Source organism: Chaetodon trifascialis, chromosome 8, assembly GCF_039877785.1.
Source record: "Chaetodon trifascialis isolate fChaTrf1 chromosome 8, fChaTrf1.hap1, whole genome shotgun sequence".
Classification (NCBI taxonomy): domain Eukaryota; kingdom Metazoa; phylum Chordata; class Actinopteri; order Chaetodontiformes; family Chaetodontidae; genus Chaetodon; species Chaetodon trifascialis.
In genome coordinates this window covers 16,601,341-16,618,654 of record NC_092063.1, presented here as the reverse complement: position 1 = coordinate 16,618,654, position 17,314 = coordinate 16,601,341, and the positions used below count along the sequence as shown (strand labels likewise).

The window sequence follows — 17,314 nt, the reverse complement described above, 5'->3', positions numbered from 1 at the left end:
TAGAGCTTCTGGTACGTTTGCATGAGAAGATTTTTCCACATGTATATATTTTTGTTTTTCATTTGAATTCCTTCCATTTTTATTGTGCTTTCAAATGCAGAAACACAAGGGGCCACAGGAACCACACATCCAACTTAGATCCAAGGTACTACACTGCATACAGTGCATACATACATACATACATACATACATACATACATACATACATACATACATACATACATACATACATACATACATACATACATATACCTGCAGAGATAATAACACAATAAATAAAACACACAATACAATAACATAGTAGGTATGTATGAGAGCTGTCAATGGTGCATCAAAGAAGAAGTGCTTTAATACCAGATATTCCATTTTTATCCCAAATGTGTCAGTTGCTATTGCAAAGATGTCTACTTGTATGCGACCATGATGTAACAGAGAGCAGCTTCTGATAAAGCCATATACAGTATGTACTGTACTGAAATGCTCTCAGTTCTCGCAAAACTCATTCCTACTGTATGACAGACTTTGATTTCTTCCCCATGTGTGTGACGTGACATCCAGGCGGTCAGCACCTGCTTATACAATGATTTGACGTATGTGTCTGACCAGCAGACCCAGTCGAGAGCTGCTCATCGTAATTCCACAGCTGCAATCGCCATCAACTGTGAGAGACATGCTGGGGCCTTGGGCATGTCCGGAGTGACGAGCCATAAATATACATGATCATGGTCAACTTGCCGCTAAATTAACTGCGTGTGAGAATCATACACTGTCTTTTGTTCCTCAAGAGTTCATCGCACAGCACCGTGCCAAAAACTGTACAGCAAGTACAAGTACAAGTTTGGACAATTGAATTAAAATACAGAGAGAAACCATGAGTAGACAGAGGCCTGTTGTTTATGATCTTTCATTATAGCCTGCAAAGGTCTGGCATGTAGTTTGATAGCAAAACACCACTCAGCCGACATACCATGCATGTACCACGAGAACACCATCCCTGTCTCACGATGTCACAGACGTACATGCGGGTTCTGGTGAACGCCCACAGATCCTCTCAAAGAATGTCTTTTATGTCGGTATGATTCTGGAGGTGGAAATCTGACATGAGAAACCAGGGGGTAGCTTTCTATCACTGTCAGTAGGGGTGAGCTTGATATGAGCTAGTGCCTTCTGATTCAATTGACAATTGTTGGGGAAAACAGAGAAGCGGTCAGGGGGAGAGAGCACACACTAGACCACATCGTAAATCTTCATCTTGTCAGCTCGGATTTCTGTTTTTTCAACAGCTGTGAAACAGAAATGACAATGGGAATTTGGGATATGGATGTACGGCCAGCTGTAATATCAGAATTAAAATTGCCAATGAGTCAGCACATATTTTTACACAATGAAATAAAATCAGGTGACAAGTCTGTGCATGTAGATAGATTTAAATAAACCTGTACTGTCTTTTAATTAAGCTTTTTTGCTCACAACTTGTGAGCAAAGAAGAGGAATGTTTCAAACGGTTCAGTGGCGGTTTGCGTGGCTGATTGGTGTTAATGTGTTCTGCTTCTCTTTTTATGTATAAAAAAAAATCTCAATACGACTACTATATATACATTACAACTGAGGGTAGGAAAACCATGAATATAGTGAGTCAGAAACTTTGTACTTTTAAAATGTTCATGTCATGCAGTCATCACAGAAATGCTCTGAAGGTTCTACAAACGTCTTGACATTACCTTTTCTTTATTATATTGCGCCCTCTAGAGGCCAAATCAATACACTACAAGGACAGAGTTAATGAGATGACATTAAGGCTGTACGAAGTTCAAGCATTTAAATTGATATATGTTTTATGTGTATTTGTCAACACTCTTGACTGTTTTTTGAGGATTTAAAGTTGCAGATAACCGAAATTAAAGATGCCAAACTAAAGGTGTCATCATAGGTAAAGGTATCTGGCCCCAAGTTTAGAGTTTCAATATGGAGTTCACAATTACAAAATTCATTAAGCCTAAAGCAAGCTGGAGACGGAATGAATACTTAAAGTCTCTCTGTAATGTTGATCTACAGCAAAACATCTGTGGACATTTTATGAAACATTATATACAGGCTGTCAATAATGCGCTAACGTTCTCGAGGTAATTTGGTGACAGCTGCCTTTGGCTGTGATGTCTTTTTTTGTTTTGTTTTGTTTTTTTTCCCCCTCAGCGCTTTAACAAACCTGTTGCTGATTGGTCAAGATTTGACGTCCACGTTCTCTGACCAATCAGAACGCCAGAACCTTTTTCGTACACCAGGGAAGAAAACACAACTGTCTACAACCTGCATAAGAGAAATGTTTCAAACGGTTCAGTGGCGGTTTGCGTGGCCGCTGACACAAGTACGTCCGGTAACTGTAACGTGCAGTTTTAAGTAACAGTCAGTGTCCGTAACGGCCCTGTCGCACGATTATCGGTGACGATAGCCACTGCTTGCGAGCTAGCATCGCAGCTAGCAGTAACGTTACATTGTTAATGCTTTAATGGCGATACCAGCTGATTTCTTTCACTTGGTAAGTGAAGCCTTGTCTTGGGAATTGCACGGGTACGGGGTCTAATTTGCAAGCGGCTTCCTTGCATGCATAGGACTGTGGCAGGGCTATTTCGGAGAAGCCAGCTGACCTTTCAGTGGACGAGCTAGCAGCCTCTGTAGCAAAACAGTGAAGTGACGACGTGTTGTATGACCAGCTAGCAATGGTGCAAGGACGGGGGAGCGTCATCAAACCAGGTGAAGCAGATGCGTGGAAACGCGCCCTCAAAGCTAATCCGAGTTGTAATGATAATATAAAATACCGAAGTGTTGTTGTGAATATATTATATGTGTCATAAGTGTCAAATAAGCCTGTTGCAGCGCAGATGGATGGAAATAGAAGTTGAATATAACGAGACTGGCTCAAATAATTCAGCATGTAGGCCCTCGGATGGTGCTGGAACACCTTTCGGTTCTGCTCATATAATATCGTGGCTGATTCAGTTTTGTTTGTGCAAGAGTAACCCACCTTAGGATTGCATTAAGATAAGGGATAAGGCTTATAAACGTGAGCTCTAAGGTATTTGTTTACATTTCCTCTTGTGTCTACAAGTGCCTGAAACCTGCAAGTGACCGAGCAATTTATGCGGGATAAATGAAAAACAACATTTATGTATAACGAGCAAATAGTATGATAAATGGCTAATTTTAAGTAATAAATAAGTAAGACAGGTTTCGATGCTGTGAGTGCTCATGCAGTCGTGAGGAGCAGGTGGAAGTGCACGACAAATTTGGCACACATGCTCAGCCTGCCATTTTGTCCCACCAAGCAGTGGATGAATGTCAAAATGCGCCAAATTAGATCAATTTTGCACGTTTTCCATAATAGCTGAAAGGTAGCGATCAAAAACTTATAATGATTGAGGTGTGTGTGGCAGTATCCAGGTGTGAATGTGTGTCATCAGTGTAGCAGGTGGTGTGAGGCAGCCAGACAGGGTAAACAAGGTGGCTGCTAATCATGGGGACAGACTCCATGTATTTTGGGACTGTACTCACTGCAGGCACCTGGTAAATAAAAGGGAAACACTTACTGTCAAGTGTGAAAAAAGTGTGGGTCCATTAGCTCATGCCGTGTTTGTCGGTTCAGGTTTTAATTAGATTTCTCTTTATCAGAACATTCTGTTGCATCCTAAGACGTACACTGTTTCTGTAATATTACATCAGACATTATGAATAAGTGGCTCATGTAACCTTGATATGCTTGAGGGACATTAGCATAAGTTAACAAGACGTGACACTAGTCTTATTCAGCAGCCGAAGGAAGAGATTAAGTACACGCTGCTCAACTATTCCCACACTGCAGCTGTTCACTGTGATCAGTGTGTGCTTCTTATGATTCAGCAGTTTGAGCTTGTGTCGTGCCATATGATGGACCTCTTTTTCCTTCTTCTTTTTTTTTTTTTTTGCAGTTTTCTTTCTTCTAGGAGAGAGAAAACCCTGTGAGATCGTCTGTCCAACAAAACATGCCTTGTACTCTGCACTGACCATTAAAATGGTGAGATGGTGTTTTCACGATTCTGCAAATTATTTTACTTAAGCATTCTTGTCTTTAAATACTTAGGAAATGGAGAGTCTGCGTGGTGTGGTTGAATTTATGTCTGTCATAACATGTTAAAGACGAGGAAAGGCTACAGTAATGCTAAGGGCTGGTGCAATATGAAAAGAATAAGATTGTGTTGTTACATGTTCATGTATATTTGTATGTCTGTATGCCACACCTTTAATGAATGAATTGCAGCTCAAAGTACTTTACGTACTCATTTCATAAAACAGACAAAAAGCAGTTGAAGTGGTTGTGTGTTTATTTGCTTTATAGTGTAAAATGTGAATTATTAGACAATTCATTTGATGCTGTCCTTGCTTGGCACTTCAGCTGTATTACACACCAGGTTACCACATCAATGACATCAATGTCATCTTTGTGTTTGCAATAGGTGTGACAGTTGTCAAGAGTCCTGTGTGACATACTTCGTTCAGAGAACTGGATACAACCTCCGCAGAAGATGGAGGACTCTCCTGACTTATACATCTCTGAAATTGGAGACAATGAGGAGGGAGAGGATGATGACATCTATCAAGAAGTTGACATGGCACCAGACATGATTAAATCACTGTACCCAGATCTGCATAAACATCCCAGTCAGGATACTGAGAGAGACTGGAACTCTTTTCCCTGCCAGCACTGTGAGAGACATTTTACCAGCAAACAAGGCCTGGAACGACACATGCACATCCACACTTTGGCGGACACCGAGGCACACACATACAAAAGCAACAAGAGCAACATGTCTTTTGGTTCAAATCTGGGTCAGCTGCAGCATGAGAAGATGAAGCCTCTTGATTCAGAAAATTCAGTCATGCAGCTTCACGCTCCATCCCCCACTACCTCTAATACTTCCACTTTGTCAGCTGGAGACCACACTGCTCAGCCAGACAAGCAGGGAGTGTCAGACGGCCATCATGCTTGCAAGTACTGTGAAAAGGTATTCAATACACATACCAACAAGCGACGGCATGAGCGCAGGATCCACGAGCAACACCTGCAACTCACACGTGTCGAAAAAACGCAGCTGCCCCCACAGGAGCATCCTCAGAGGATATTCAATGAAGCATCTCAACAGAAAACAGAGCTCAGTGACAGTGGAGCACCTGCAGCTCTTCCAGAAAATGAAGGGGAACACACGGAACAATACATGCTAGATGTCTCTAGCGATATTTCAGAGAATCTCAGCTTTTACATTGATGGGAAGATAGTGTCAACAAGTACAGTCAGTAGCTGTGAAGCAACTGAGGTGCATTCTGGCTCTTTAGTTAGACTGGATTCCCTGATTATAGACCCTGCCCACATCAGCCAGGTTTTAAATACAGATTCAGTTGCAGGCAAAGAGATACCTGGTCAACCAGTGGCCAAGAGAAGAACTGCAACACCACCTCTTTTACCACAAATTAAAACTGAACTGGAGTCTGAAGTGGTTGTGTCCTCATCCTCTTCATCACTTGTATCTTCTTTAATAGAGAATCTGCTTCCCCAGAATACAGAGTCTACCATTGTGCAGAAGGAAAGAACAGTGTTTCTGTCACCTAAGCTGAAGCAGCTCCTGGAGAAGCAGGATGGCCTTAAACCTACGCTTGCCCTCATCACAGATGGTCAGAAGCCTTGTTCTCCTGTCTCTCTCTCTGTCCTGCCTGCTGGAACAGGGAGGTTTAAAAGAAGGACCGGATCTCCACCAAGCCCTTCACAGCAAAACCCAACATCATATGAGGAAACACCAACGCTAGATTCAGCAGATTGTGATGCTGCAAGTGCAGGACAGATGGAAAGCCAGCATAGTTCCTCACCTGTGCACCAAGCAGCCAATGAAAAGGACGACATTGCTCCATCTGTAGAGGATCCAGCAGTGAAACCTGTCCTCACAGAGAGCTGGCCCCCCCTGACTGGCGGTAATTCCTGCAACCAGCAACCACTGGATCTCTCTAATACAGTGAAAAGAAATGAGGATGTAGCTTTAGCTAACGCCGTGCTGGATTTGAGTTTGCAAAAAAAGATCCTTGGTGAATCTGACCCGACAGTACATGAAGTTTCACAGGCGGTCTTGAAAGAAGGAAAATTAAATACATGCACGTTAGAGCAGACGTTAATGAATATTGGAGAGCAAAATGTAAGCCTGGGGAATCCTGGGACCCCTTTAGTCACAGATTTCACCATAGTCACAGGTACAGACATAATGACCCCAGTGGAGCCTGTTGCAGAAGGACTTGTTTATGGTCTTGCTCTTCCCTCTAACTCTCTGACTCCATCACCTGCCTCCCTAACCCCTGTTGCCTTGCAGCCTGCTTCACCGTGCACTATAGCTTTTGCTTCCCCCGCCTCACACACCATGCTCCCTACTGCTTCTTCTTTAATCACAGTTTTGGCACCACCACCTATTTCCAACCCTTCAAGCCAGCCAATCCAGGTATTAGCCCCAAACATTTCTCCTGAGCCCTTAGTAATCTGCACAGAAAATGCATTAAATTCTTCAGAGTGTGATTTAACTACCACATTTGCCGCTACAAATTCTGCAAACCTTGTCACTCTCTCCCAATCCCTTGACCCGAGTCTAAATCTACCTGGCCACGTGTTTCTCACTGATCCAATAGCTCTCAATCCACCTCTGGTTGAGTCCACTCCTGTGTCGGAAGTGCCATTCACACCCACTGTAACTTTAAATGATTCCCTCATCAACTCTTACAACATTACCAGCAACACAGTTTTGATAGAGTGCACAATAGCTCTTGAAGCCCCGGGGAGTGTTGTCCCTACTGCCATCACCTTACAGGAAAACACTGCTGACCTTCCAGCACCTTCACAGATGTTTGTTAAACACATAGAACAGCAGCAGATTGTATCAGTGCCCAACCCTCAAACTGTGGACCCCACTGTTCTTGTGTCCTCCATCGCAGAATCAGTAACTCTGTCCACCACCACCTCAGTGATATCTGATTGTCCTGCTGTAGGTGAAGCCAGTCCTGACCTGGAGCCTGTTGATGATGCAGAACCACCAACCATGAAAGAGGAGGAAGCTGCTGACAGCACCGTTTCCACACCTGAAACCCCACTGAAAACCTCACCGTCATCTGTGAAAGCTGAAGACGACGAGTCCTCAAATAGCACACCAACAGATGCACAACCGCAGACGTTCACCAAGAATTTCATCTGCAACGTGTGTGATAAGCTTTTCCATTCAATGAAAGAGCTAGGCAATCACGTCGGTGACCATGCCGATGAGTGGCCCTACAAATGTGAGTTCTGCGTGCTGCTCTTTGGAAAACCCTCCACTTTGCTTGACCACAGATCAAGCCTCCACGGTGTCGGCAAGACTTACGTTTGCAGTGCATGCACAAAAGAATTTGTCTACCTTTGTAATCTGAAACAGCATCAGGAAGAATTACATCCCGGCCTGCAGTGTACATACACAGAAGAAGAAAAGGGGAAACTAAGACCACAGAACTACAACAACTCAACAAAAGTCAGCACAGAGGCTTTGGCGCCCAATGCTCCAGAGGAACCCAAGAAACCGGTGAACAAGGAAGAAGGTGAAGTAGATGTGGCTGCTGAAGAACTGTTTACAACAATAAAAATCATGGCCTCAGATGGAGGCAAAATCAAAGGGCCTGATGTTCGTCTTGGCATTAACCAACATTATCCCAGCTTTAAGCCCCCTCCATTTCCTTACCATAACAGATCACCTGCGGGCTCAGTGGCTTCAGCCACTAACTTCACCACCCACAACATCCCACAAACCTTTAGTACGGCTATTCGGTGCACCAAGTGTGGAAAAAGCTTTGATAACATGCCAGAGCTGCACAAGCATATCCTGGCTTGTGCAAATGCCAGTGATAAAAGGCGATACACCCCCAAAAAGAATCCCATCCCGCTACGCCACTTTGCAAAAACTCACAAAGGAGTTTTGTCCACCACTAATTCTACTAATGGACTAAATGCTTCAAACAAACCCAGCCAGTCAAACCGGTCCAAACCCAACCAAGAATCACCGGTAAAAGTGAAGTTCAAGGTACTGAACAAAAGAAAGAAAAAGTTGGTCCAAAGGGTCATGCCACAGAGGAGCAAGTCAGTCCCTTCATCACATAAAATGTCACCTGCACAGGTGGGTGAGCAGCAGGAGTTGTTTGCCTGCCCACACTGTAGCAGGGAGTTCACAATGCGTCGCAGCAGAACCAAACACATGGCGGTCTGCCCCAAGAAGCCGAAGGAGGTGAAGAAGAGGAAGGAAGGAGGAATCTCTGTGACAAAGGAAAATGATGGACACCTGCATCGAGGCGTTGAAGAGAAACAAGCCTCACCCCAGCATAAAACGAGACTCCAGACTTCTGGCCCTGCGAAGAGGCCTGCCAACCTACCTGTGCAAACAGTTTTTTCAAACAAAAGAAGTAAAATAATTATCAAAGAAAGCATGCAGCCAAAACAAGAGGTCCCCTCTCTGAACGAACTTCCCATTGTACGCACTTTCAACCCCTCCATGCGTCAGTATAGCAGAGTGCAGCATAGCGTCAAAGGGATCCCCATTAAAATCACCCTGGTGAAACCACAACAGGCTGCGCCACATAAGGATGAGCTGCCTCCCACACAGAGCCGAGAAGAAGCAAGCGGGGCTGTTAGCAGCAGCTCTGAGCAGAGCCCCACAGCTTGAGGTCTACGCAGCGGGGGGGATCGTCAGGTAGTTAAAGCACATTTATGGTTTTTTGCCAAACGATGACAATAGCCAAGAAATGTAATTGCAAACAGAAAATACAGACAGTAACTCCTCATTTGTTCAAGATATATAGTATAAGCAAGTAGTACAGGTTAAACAACTCGTTGATGAAGCCTCTTAATGTACAGTGTGATCCTGCAATTTACATTTTACACAGACAGCCAAGATCTCCGCAGCTGTGTGCTTACAAAATTAATGTTTTGTGTAAAGATAAATAAAATGAGTGATCAGTATGAATGCAGCAACAAAATTATAAGCGACCTCATGTCAATATCTTTCCCAATATGTGTTTTGTTTTGTTTTCAGGACCCCCGCTGTGTGGAACACACTTGTGTCACAGTGATACTAAAGGGAGATAACTGCTAATCACACTGTAAACCCCATGTGCTCATAGATTGCATCACACTGTACAACGAATGACTGAACTGAGGATGGATATAACAGATGACTGAGGATACTGCAGTGAGTGGACATGTTTAACTGAGTATTTGAACGCGTTTGTAGTAGCTTGAAGTTTTGTAAATTTCTCCTTCATTTCAACAGCTTGGATTTGCACTTTGAAGTTAATCTGACTGCTACATGTCACAAATTGGAAAGGAAGTGGGAGGAATTGAGCTGGGAGGCTGCTCTCATTTCATACTTGGTGGGTTATTTAGAGAGGGTGGCAGGTGGCAATCATTTTCAGCATGCATTTGCACTTTTCCTTATCTGTTGTCTGTGGCCTTTTGGTTTAAACTCTTACTGCATGCTGTGAGCTCGTACGACAGCTACATTAATTTTGGATGGATTCTGTTGATGTAATTAGGCCTTAAACGCTGATTGGGGTGTTGCTCTGTTGGTCTGATTGACAATAACCAGTGCACATGGGGGACGCATCAAGATGGCATCACAAACGCAAGACAGAGAAAACTAACACGCTCTATAGTATAGTGTACCTTACAAATTATTCAGGATATCAGCACTGTTGATTACTCTTAGGGAAATCAGTACTCAATTATTGGTATGAATGTAATATTGGTAGATGTGTTGCTACAGCCTTTGCAAATTCAAATCTGGTTGGCCTAGTTGCTATTAGTTTACATGAAGGTATTGAGAATAACGCTCTTTATGTGCCATCAAATGTATATAATATGACTAAATGTGGCATAAAGGTAATGGAGAATAAACATAGTTTGGCGTTTCCCCACACATGGAATTAATTTTGTTGGCCCACCCTAATAGATAATTTGTTTATCTCTTCAGAAGTCTGTGTGGAGCTGCAGTTGAAAGTGCAGAGTGCTTAAAAAGAATGCATTGATGTGCTATCGCATTTTTAAAAAGGGCTCCCTGCTGCAATCTAATTTGGAGATTACAGGCCACCACACATACATTTTCAACTTTGGGAAACACTGCAGTTTGATGTATTTGCACTGCAATTCCAAACACATACTGTGTGCAGTAATGCTGTACAGCTTGAATACATCATCGGCACTTTTACAATAAAACAAGTTCAGTTCGAAAGAGCGTTAACGCGTTAACAGAGCCAGCTGCAGTGCTTGGCCTCATTTCTTCTGAAATCCTGAAATATTTACAGTAATCCAGTTTTCTTGTAGGCTTTATTTTGCACCTGTTTAACAAAATGCTTGTCAAAAATATGGTGTGTGTGTGTGTGTGTGTGTGTGTGTGTGTGTGTGTGTGTGTGTGTGTGTGTGTGTGTGTGTGTGTGTGTGTGTGTGTGTGTGTGTGTGTGTTTTCCCCCCATTCAACGACTAGAAATCTTCATATGAGTCATCTGTCGCATACAAACACTTCACTGTTCCTTATACTCTGTATAACAGTTGTCAACAGTTTATTGTGTGGAGTGTGTATAATGAAATCCAACATGTATTAGTCACACAACAGAAAAGTAAGTTCATGGGGTAATGTTTGCTGAGTTGTTACACATTGTCTGTTTAAATTTTTTATATAATACTAGTTTGTCGATCCAGTGCTATACAGGGTAGTTATGTCATTATGATTGAAATGAGTCATTTTAATTTGAGCAAACTAAAATTGGCAATGTATCTGAGAGAGAGAGAGAGAGTAATGGTACTTCTACTTTTCATTTTTGCCTTTTCAACCCTCACTGGTAATATTTCCCTCATCGAGACAGACTGCAGTGAGTAGGATGTACAGGATGGTTTGAGTGACTGTTATTTAACTGTGAAAAGTGCTTGTAGCATTTCGAAGTGTAAATTGAGTGATGTATATTTATTAATAATTTAAAATCATGTTATCAATCTCTGAACAGTTCTTCTGTATGATTTGCACTAAAGTTTTTTCAAGCGAGTATTCAAAATAAATGGAGAATGTTAAGGTTATATGTGAAGTTTGTGTGAAACCTTCTTTAATAAATAAATCAAATTAGTCACATCACTGCTGGTAAATTCTTTATGTAGGAGTCGGGGGCTTTCATAATGTCGAACAGAATCTGTCTTTTGAATGTTGACTTGCATGCATTCATCCACTGCAGCATGTTCTGTACCAGAAAGTGATAAAATGTCCAGGTGGTGGCGCACTTTCCTAACTTAAACCAACAGATTGGATAGAGAGCAGATTTTGTAATACCACTGCATCTCCTCTGCACTCCCACATTCTGTTTGAAGAAAACATTTCCAGTGACGTGTTTTTATGCTACTCTCAAAGCGTTCTCTCAGGGGCCAGTATTTCACCATTTGCAGCTTGGATGTCAAAAAGTCTCCATGCAGAGGTGTCCAGAGCCACCGGCCTGTGACCTGTTTGCTAAGAAAGCAGTGGATAATTTTGTGGAGCAGCTCATCCCATTTTATCCTACATATTTACTACCTACAACAGAAAGTGCACATCATTTTTCTCAAAAGACGCAGGCACAAACAGACAATCCAAAAGTCAGAAGATGTATTAAGCTCAGTTGCAACCTCAACTCTGAGTTGACATTAATGGACGTCCAGTTTGTGCCTCTCGTGTACTCCGGGACTTAAGACATCTACGTAAAGTGATGAGTGTTAATCACAAATATACAGCAATACTAGAGATGGCAAAATATATGCACATAAAATGTATGCATTAATTCACCTGTGTGAATTAAGAGGTCAAACCAAGAACCCTCGCTCTGTGAGGCAACACTGTGCCTCTCTGCACATGCACCATTTTGTGGAGACAAGTCTAATTAGCTGCTCTAAGGTCTGGCTTCAGTCTTTACACTTTCAGCTCCTCATGAGTGTCTGTGATTGCAGCCTTACTACAGTTCAATGAGCAACCAAATTGCAAGTTCAGTCACTATACTGAGTCCTGAATAATATGACAAACTGCCCTATAATGGAAAATAATCTAGAAATCCATGTAAGAATAGAGCTTTGAGGGTGTGGGCATGTATGACCTTAATCCTGGTCCTCCAGGGTCAGTGAACAGATGAGTTGTCCACCTGTATCACTCTGACTGTAACTGTAAGGAAATTGACATTTACCTTTTAAAATGAGAAACGTCACACTTCCTGTTGCCCTCCACCTCCTCTCTCTGAAAGACAAATGGAGGACAAGGGTAGTTAAAGGTGAACAGATTTTTTTGTGATAAATGAACTGATACTTACCTTCTCCGTATCGAACTACATGAGAAGATTCACACTTCCTGTTGTCCCCCCTCATCTCCTCACAGCCTTCCTCTGCCTTACTGGAAGAGTTTTTCCTGTCTCTTCCTTTTTCTTCTTTTCTCTTTGTTTCTTCTATCCTCATCTGCTCCTTGTTGTGTCTCCTCTCTGCCTTGTTTGTTCTCATCCTTTCTCTTTTTTCTTTTGTCTTCCCTTCACGTGTCTCCTCTTCTTTTCTTGCTTATTCACCGTTTTCCACTTTTAATCGTATCCCCTCTCTTCTTTGATCACTTCTCCCTGTCCTGTCTCTTGACTTGTTTTTTCTCATCTCTTCCTTTCACTTCTCTTCAGGCCTTTCCTCCATTCTTTTCATCTTTTCTCCTCCCCCCTTTAATGAAACTCCTTCTATTACTTGTGCAATAACCATTTCCCAGTGTGCACAGAGGTCCTTGTCACTGCAGTCTTGTATCGTCTGAGGGTGGGCATTTGCCCAGGGCGTGCTCGGGACAGGTAGTGTGAAACTCTAATGTGCAATTAAATTCGAATCATTTCCATCTCTTTAAATACTTTCAGTTCAATGCAATTTAATTCAAATAAATGAAATTCAAATAAAAAAAAGAAGTAAATTCACCTCAGTTTAGTTGATTTCAGTGACAGAAAACTGAATTCAATTTCTGTGGCTCTCTTACGGGGCTGCACGGTGGCGCAGCAGGTAGTGCGCGTGCCTCACAGCAAGAAGGTTGCCGGTTCGATCCCCGGGTCAGGCGGGGCCTTTCTGTGTGAAGTTTGCATGTTCTTCCCGTGCATGCGTGGGTTCTCTCCGGGTACTCCGGCTTCCTCCCACAGACCAAAAACATGCTCATTAGGTTAATTGATGTCTCTAAATTGTCCGTAGGTGTGAATGTGAGTGTGAATGTTTGTTTGTCCTTGCATGTGGCCCTGCAATCGGCTGGCGACCGGTTCAGGGTGTACCCTGCCTCTCGCCCATTGTAGCTGGGATAGGCTCCAGCCCCCCGCAACCCCGAAAGGGATAGGCGGTATAGATAATGGATGGATGGATGGATGGCTCTCTTACGCCACCTGCTGCCGATCTGTTTTCTCCTCCTCAACTAAAGCCTCAAGTTCTTCACCCTCTTAGCCTCCAGGCTCTCTGGGTGCCTCAGGTGCTTTAGGGTGGCACGCTTTCATTGGGTGCCTGAGGTTGGTTAGCAGCTCTCTTAGGGAAATCTTGGTGGGATCATCTGATGACACACAAGTCCGGTGAAGAGGAGGAGGAGGAGGAGGAGGAGGAGGAGGAGGTAGGCGAGACACTATGGGAAAAACTAGAGGAGTAGCTTGAAGAGGAGCTAGAAGAGAAGCTGTAGGAAGATCGAGGGGATGAGTTTAGGGAGTAGGTAAAAAACTAGAGGAGGAAGTAGAGGAGAAGCTGCAGGAGGCTGTAAGGCGTTGGTACAAATTATTTAAAAAAAACATCTTTCACAGTGTTATTACTGCGGGGGGTTGACATGTGATGCTGGTAATATGTGAAAGCACACATGGACTATGTCATTCGCTTATGATCAAGGCCATGAACGGCATGAACTCACAGCACCAATAAAGCTGAGGCATACAGTTTACCATGACATTTCTGACTCACCGTGTCATGTCATCATATCATATTTCCAGAGAGGTGGAGCACTGAAAATGTAACTTGAATTACTTCAGGAATCAAGAACATTTATTTGTCATTGTATAAGACAACACAGCGCTTTCATGCTACACACACATAGATCAGATCAGTTAAGTGGTACCGTAACAACAGTTGGTACTCTTGTTAGAAAAATCTCTTTTTGCAGGGCATGGTGGCATAAAATTGACAAATTGCTAAAAAATATCCAGAATATTTAAAAATAAGGATTACATACTCGTCACTGCTTGCATCATTTATTGCCTACATCAGCACAAAGATGAAAAAATATGGGAACATTATTTTTATTAGCTGATATATCTCAGCCTGCTCGTTTGTTCAAGTGGACTTTCAGTTTCAGTTTCCTTCTTCATACTTGAAACACAGCAGTCAAACATGACAATTGAAAATATTGTCAATATTGGTAATTACATCAGTGAATTTGGGGGGTTTGGAAAGCCTCAATGGTAAAATGCACAGAAAACCACATGGGTTTAAAAAGTGTACAAATCTCATAGTTTCATGAGTCAGTGACAGTAGGTCGTCCTGGATGCTCCTGTGGTAGATACAGCATGATAAAGTGCCCTCTACGGTGGTCTCGAGTGGACAAAACACAATGCAGTGCCTGCTAGAAAATGAGTTGGCCCTGATCTGCCTCTAACTGATTAAAAAGTTAATATTGCCTTGTGTTTTTATTACAGGGGTGAACTAGTTGCACTTTAGATCTGAGTCACATTGGTACTGTTTGGCAATAAATGCTTCATGACTTCCTTGGTGCTGGTGCCCTTTCCATTTTATTCACCCCTGCCCCCCAGGCAGCCTGAATCCACCAGCAGGTGGAGGAGTAGCTGAGAGAGTAGAATTGGTGGAAAGTAGCAAATAACAGTGAAAGCAGGGAAGCAGAGTTAGTCAGAAAAAAATAAAAAAACACAGGTTTGCTTGAGAAGCCATAAATGAAAAAGAATCTAGTACACACTAGTACACACACACACGCAGCTTCACGGCGTGTTGTCATGACAGTGACGTTGCCAGGTTTGGTACCATCATGCCTGTATAAAACCAAAACGAAAACCTGTGCTCATTTACATTATCTGGCAACACAAGCTGCAGCTGGAGATGGTGCGCGTACAGGGTGGATGGATTAACTGTTGTACTAAAAGGTGCCTGTCGAGTTATCTCATGTACAAATGTGGCTTTACATTCAGTGTTATTCACCGAAATGTGTGTATCCTTTGAGAATGAGAATGTGTGTTGTGAATGCATTTCCTTCCTGATAAAACATCTGCAAAGTTCACGGGAAAATTTAGAAACTACATCCATGTTTATTTGCTAGCAGTCCTCTACTTCCCTGCCTTTGTTGGTTCATTGCTGATGTCTTCATGTGTTGCTGCCTCCTGTAGATCAGTGGAACAGTGTGAAAGCAAAGCAAAGCGTCTGCCCTCACCTGCATCCTCGTGTGCATTCATGAAAACAAACAGAACATGGACCCGCTCATAAAAACATCACTCCACAGCGCTACTAGTGGTCAAAAACTCCACATACATAAATGTTTTTTAAAAGATGGCACTCCTTCACCTCTTTAAAATTAAACATGAATGTTGACTTTATGGTGGCTAACGCTGTGTGTAGAGAGCAGGCTCCATGTGCTGGCCTGCATCAGCACGCTGTCTCAAACACTAACAGTGGAAAAGTAATTTCTTGCTAAATTTAATTGTTCATCAACATGCAGCGCAGTGGGCATGAATTTAATTGGAATTTTGGCAGTCATGCAGAATCTTTTATGTGCTACAGGCAAATAATATACGGGTCCAGGGGAAAGATCTTTTTTACAATTCTACAACAGAGAATGCGTTGGAAACAGTAGCTGTGGCGTACATCAGCCTGTGACATTGATATATCACTGTAATTCCCCCCATCCTCTTGTGTTATGGCTATAGCCAACACGGTAATAAAACGCAGATGCAAACGACTCAGCAGCAGCAGCAGCAGCAGGTGAAGCGAGCTGGTTCAGTCTGCCGCGTGCTCTTATGTAAAGGCTTGTTCTTCCCCCGGTGAAGCTTACATTTTCACTCTTTAGAAGCTTTTAGTGCTTTTGTGACAAATCAACACAAGTGGTTTGGATTTTTAGGATTTTCCTTTCTCTCAGACAAGTTCAAAGCTACGGCAAATGTGTTTTTTACAAACTCGAGCACGTAAGGTTGAAGGGACAGGGTGTAAGGTGACTTTGTAATTGAACAGAGGGAAGCCAGAAGCTGTCAGATACTGTGGCTCTTAGGATTAATTGCACAAGTGTATAAAAAGGCACTGAAGACACCTGATGTCCTTTTAGTAATTAAGAATTCAAAAAAGTCCAATTACAGTCTGTGGGAATAAGGGATTGGCCTTCGGGTGATATAAGCGGCTGTGCCAGGCAGATGATTTTTAGTTAGGAGCTGTTCCAGTGTGCCTATAGCGACAAACCACAGCCCTCGGGTACAAGATCTCCCAGAGCTCACAAGCTCAGCATTAATTTCAAACTGTGATGGTGCATTTGTAAGCTCAGCATAGCTTAGGATCTTCGCCCAGGGCCATGTTGAGTTCTCGTCGGAAGCTACAATGAGAAGCGAGGACACGTGATCAGCGATGCTTGAAAACAAAAACATCCATCCCAGAAGTCCGAGGAGAAACCCTTGATCTCCTTCTCTTAATTTCATCATCCTTACTGAAAGTTTGATAAACAGCATTCATGCTGAACTGAAACTGGTAACATAGTGTGAGAAGAAGTGTATTTTTTTCCCTCCTTGGTGGGTTGGAGGCACGTCCTGTACCCAGTTTGTGGAAAGGCAAAAAAGTCGAGTAGAGAAGAGTTTGCATGGTGCAGCGTGTCATCTGGAGGTGACGATTAACTTTGCATGTACAGGTGAGCAGTGCATGAAAGGATGACAGGAGCCTGTCAGTGTCAGTGTTTCAGGTGGAGGTGCGTGATGAGAGCTGAGTCACACCACCTCTGGCAGCGCTTGTTCTGGCTGACGTGACGGTGATGTTTTATGAGGCAAATTTGTATTATAACCTCAATGTTTAACAAACTCTTTTCTTAACCAACGATAATCTTACATTCTTCTTCTTTTTGTATGTTTCTTTTGCAGTCAGAGTCGTTTTGGCCAGATCTTCCTTTTCAATGTCAGGTTGCCTCGTTATAAGTAAAATTCCAGTATTTGAACACGGTAGTCTTGCAGATGTCCTAATGCAGATGATTTGCTGCCTCCAACAACTTATGTA

General features: G+C 42.8%; 1 protein-coding gene across 3 annotated transcripts; it reads left to right on the top strand.

Annotated features, from left to right (window-relative positions):
• The first annotated feature begins 2,249 nt into the window (after positions 1-2,249).
• Positions 2,250-11,146, top strand: prdm2a (PR domain containing 2, with ZNF domain a). 3 transcript variants are annotated; one of them, XM_070968398.1, is made up of 5 exons: positions 2,262-2,536; positions 3,963-4,048; positions 4,488-5,994; positions 7,051-8,771; positions 9,114-11,146. In XM_070968398.1, the coding sequence occupies exons 3-4, from the start codon at positions 4,557-4,559 to the stop codon at positions 8,742-8,744; spliced, it is 3,132 nt and encodes a 1,043-aa protein (XP_070824499.1). In that variant the 5' UTR covers positions 2,262-2,536; positions 3,963-4,048; positions 4,488-4,556; the 3' UTR covers positions 8,745-8,771; positions 9,114-11,146. The 3 variants fall into 3 exon arrangements, with proteins under 3 accessions (XP_070824497.1, XP_070824499.1, XP_070824498.1); XM_070968396.1 differs by having other exon boundaries at positions 2,250-2,536; positions 4,488-8,771; XM_070968397.1 differs by having other exon boundaries at positions 2,262-2,751; positions 4,488-8,771.
• Positions 11,147-17,314: the final 6,168 nt, after the last annotated feature.

Bases quoted from the DNA above. Each gene is read 5' to 3' on its own strand.
- prdm2a (XM_070968396.1), top strand. From the start codon at position 4,557: ATGGAGGACTCTCCTGACTTATACATCTCTGAAATTGGAGACAATGAG.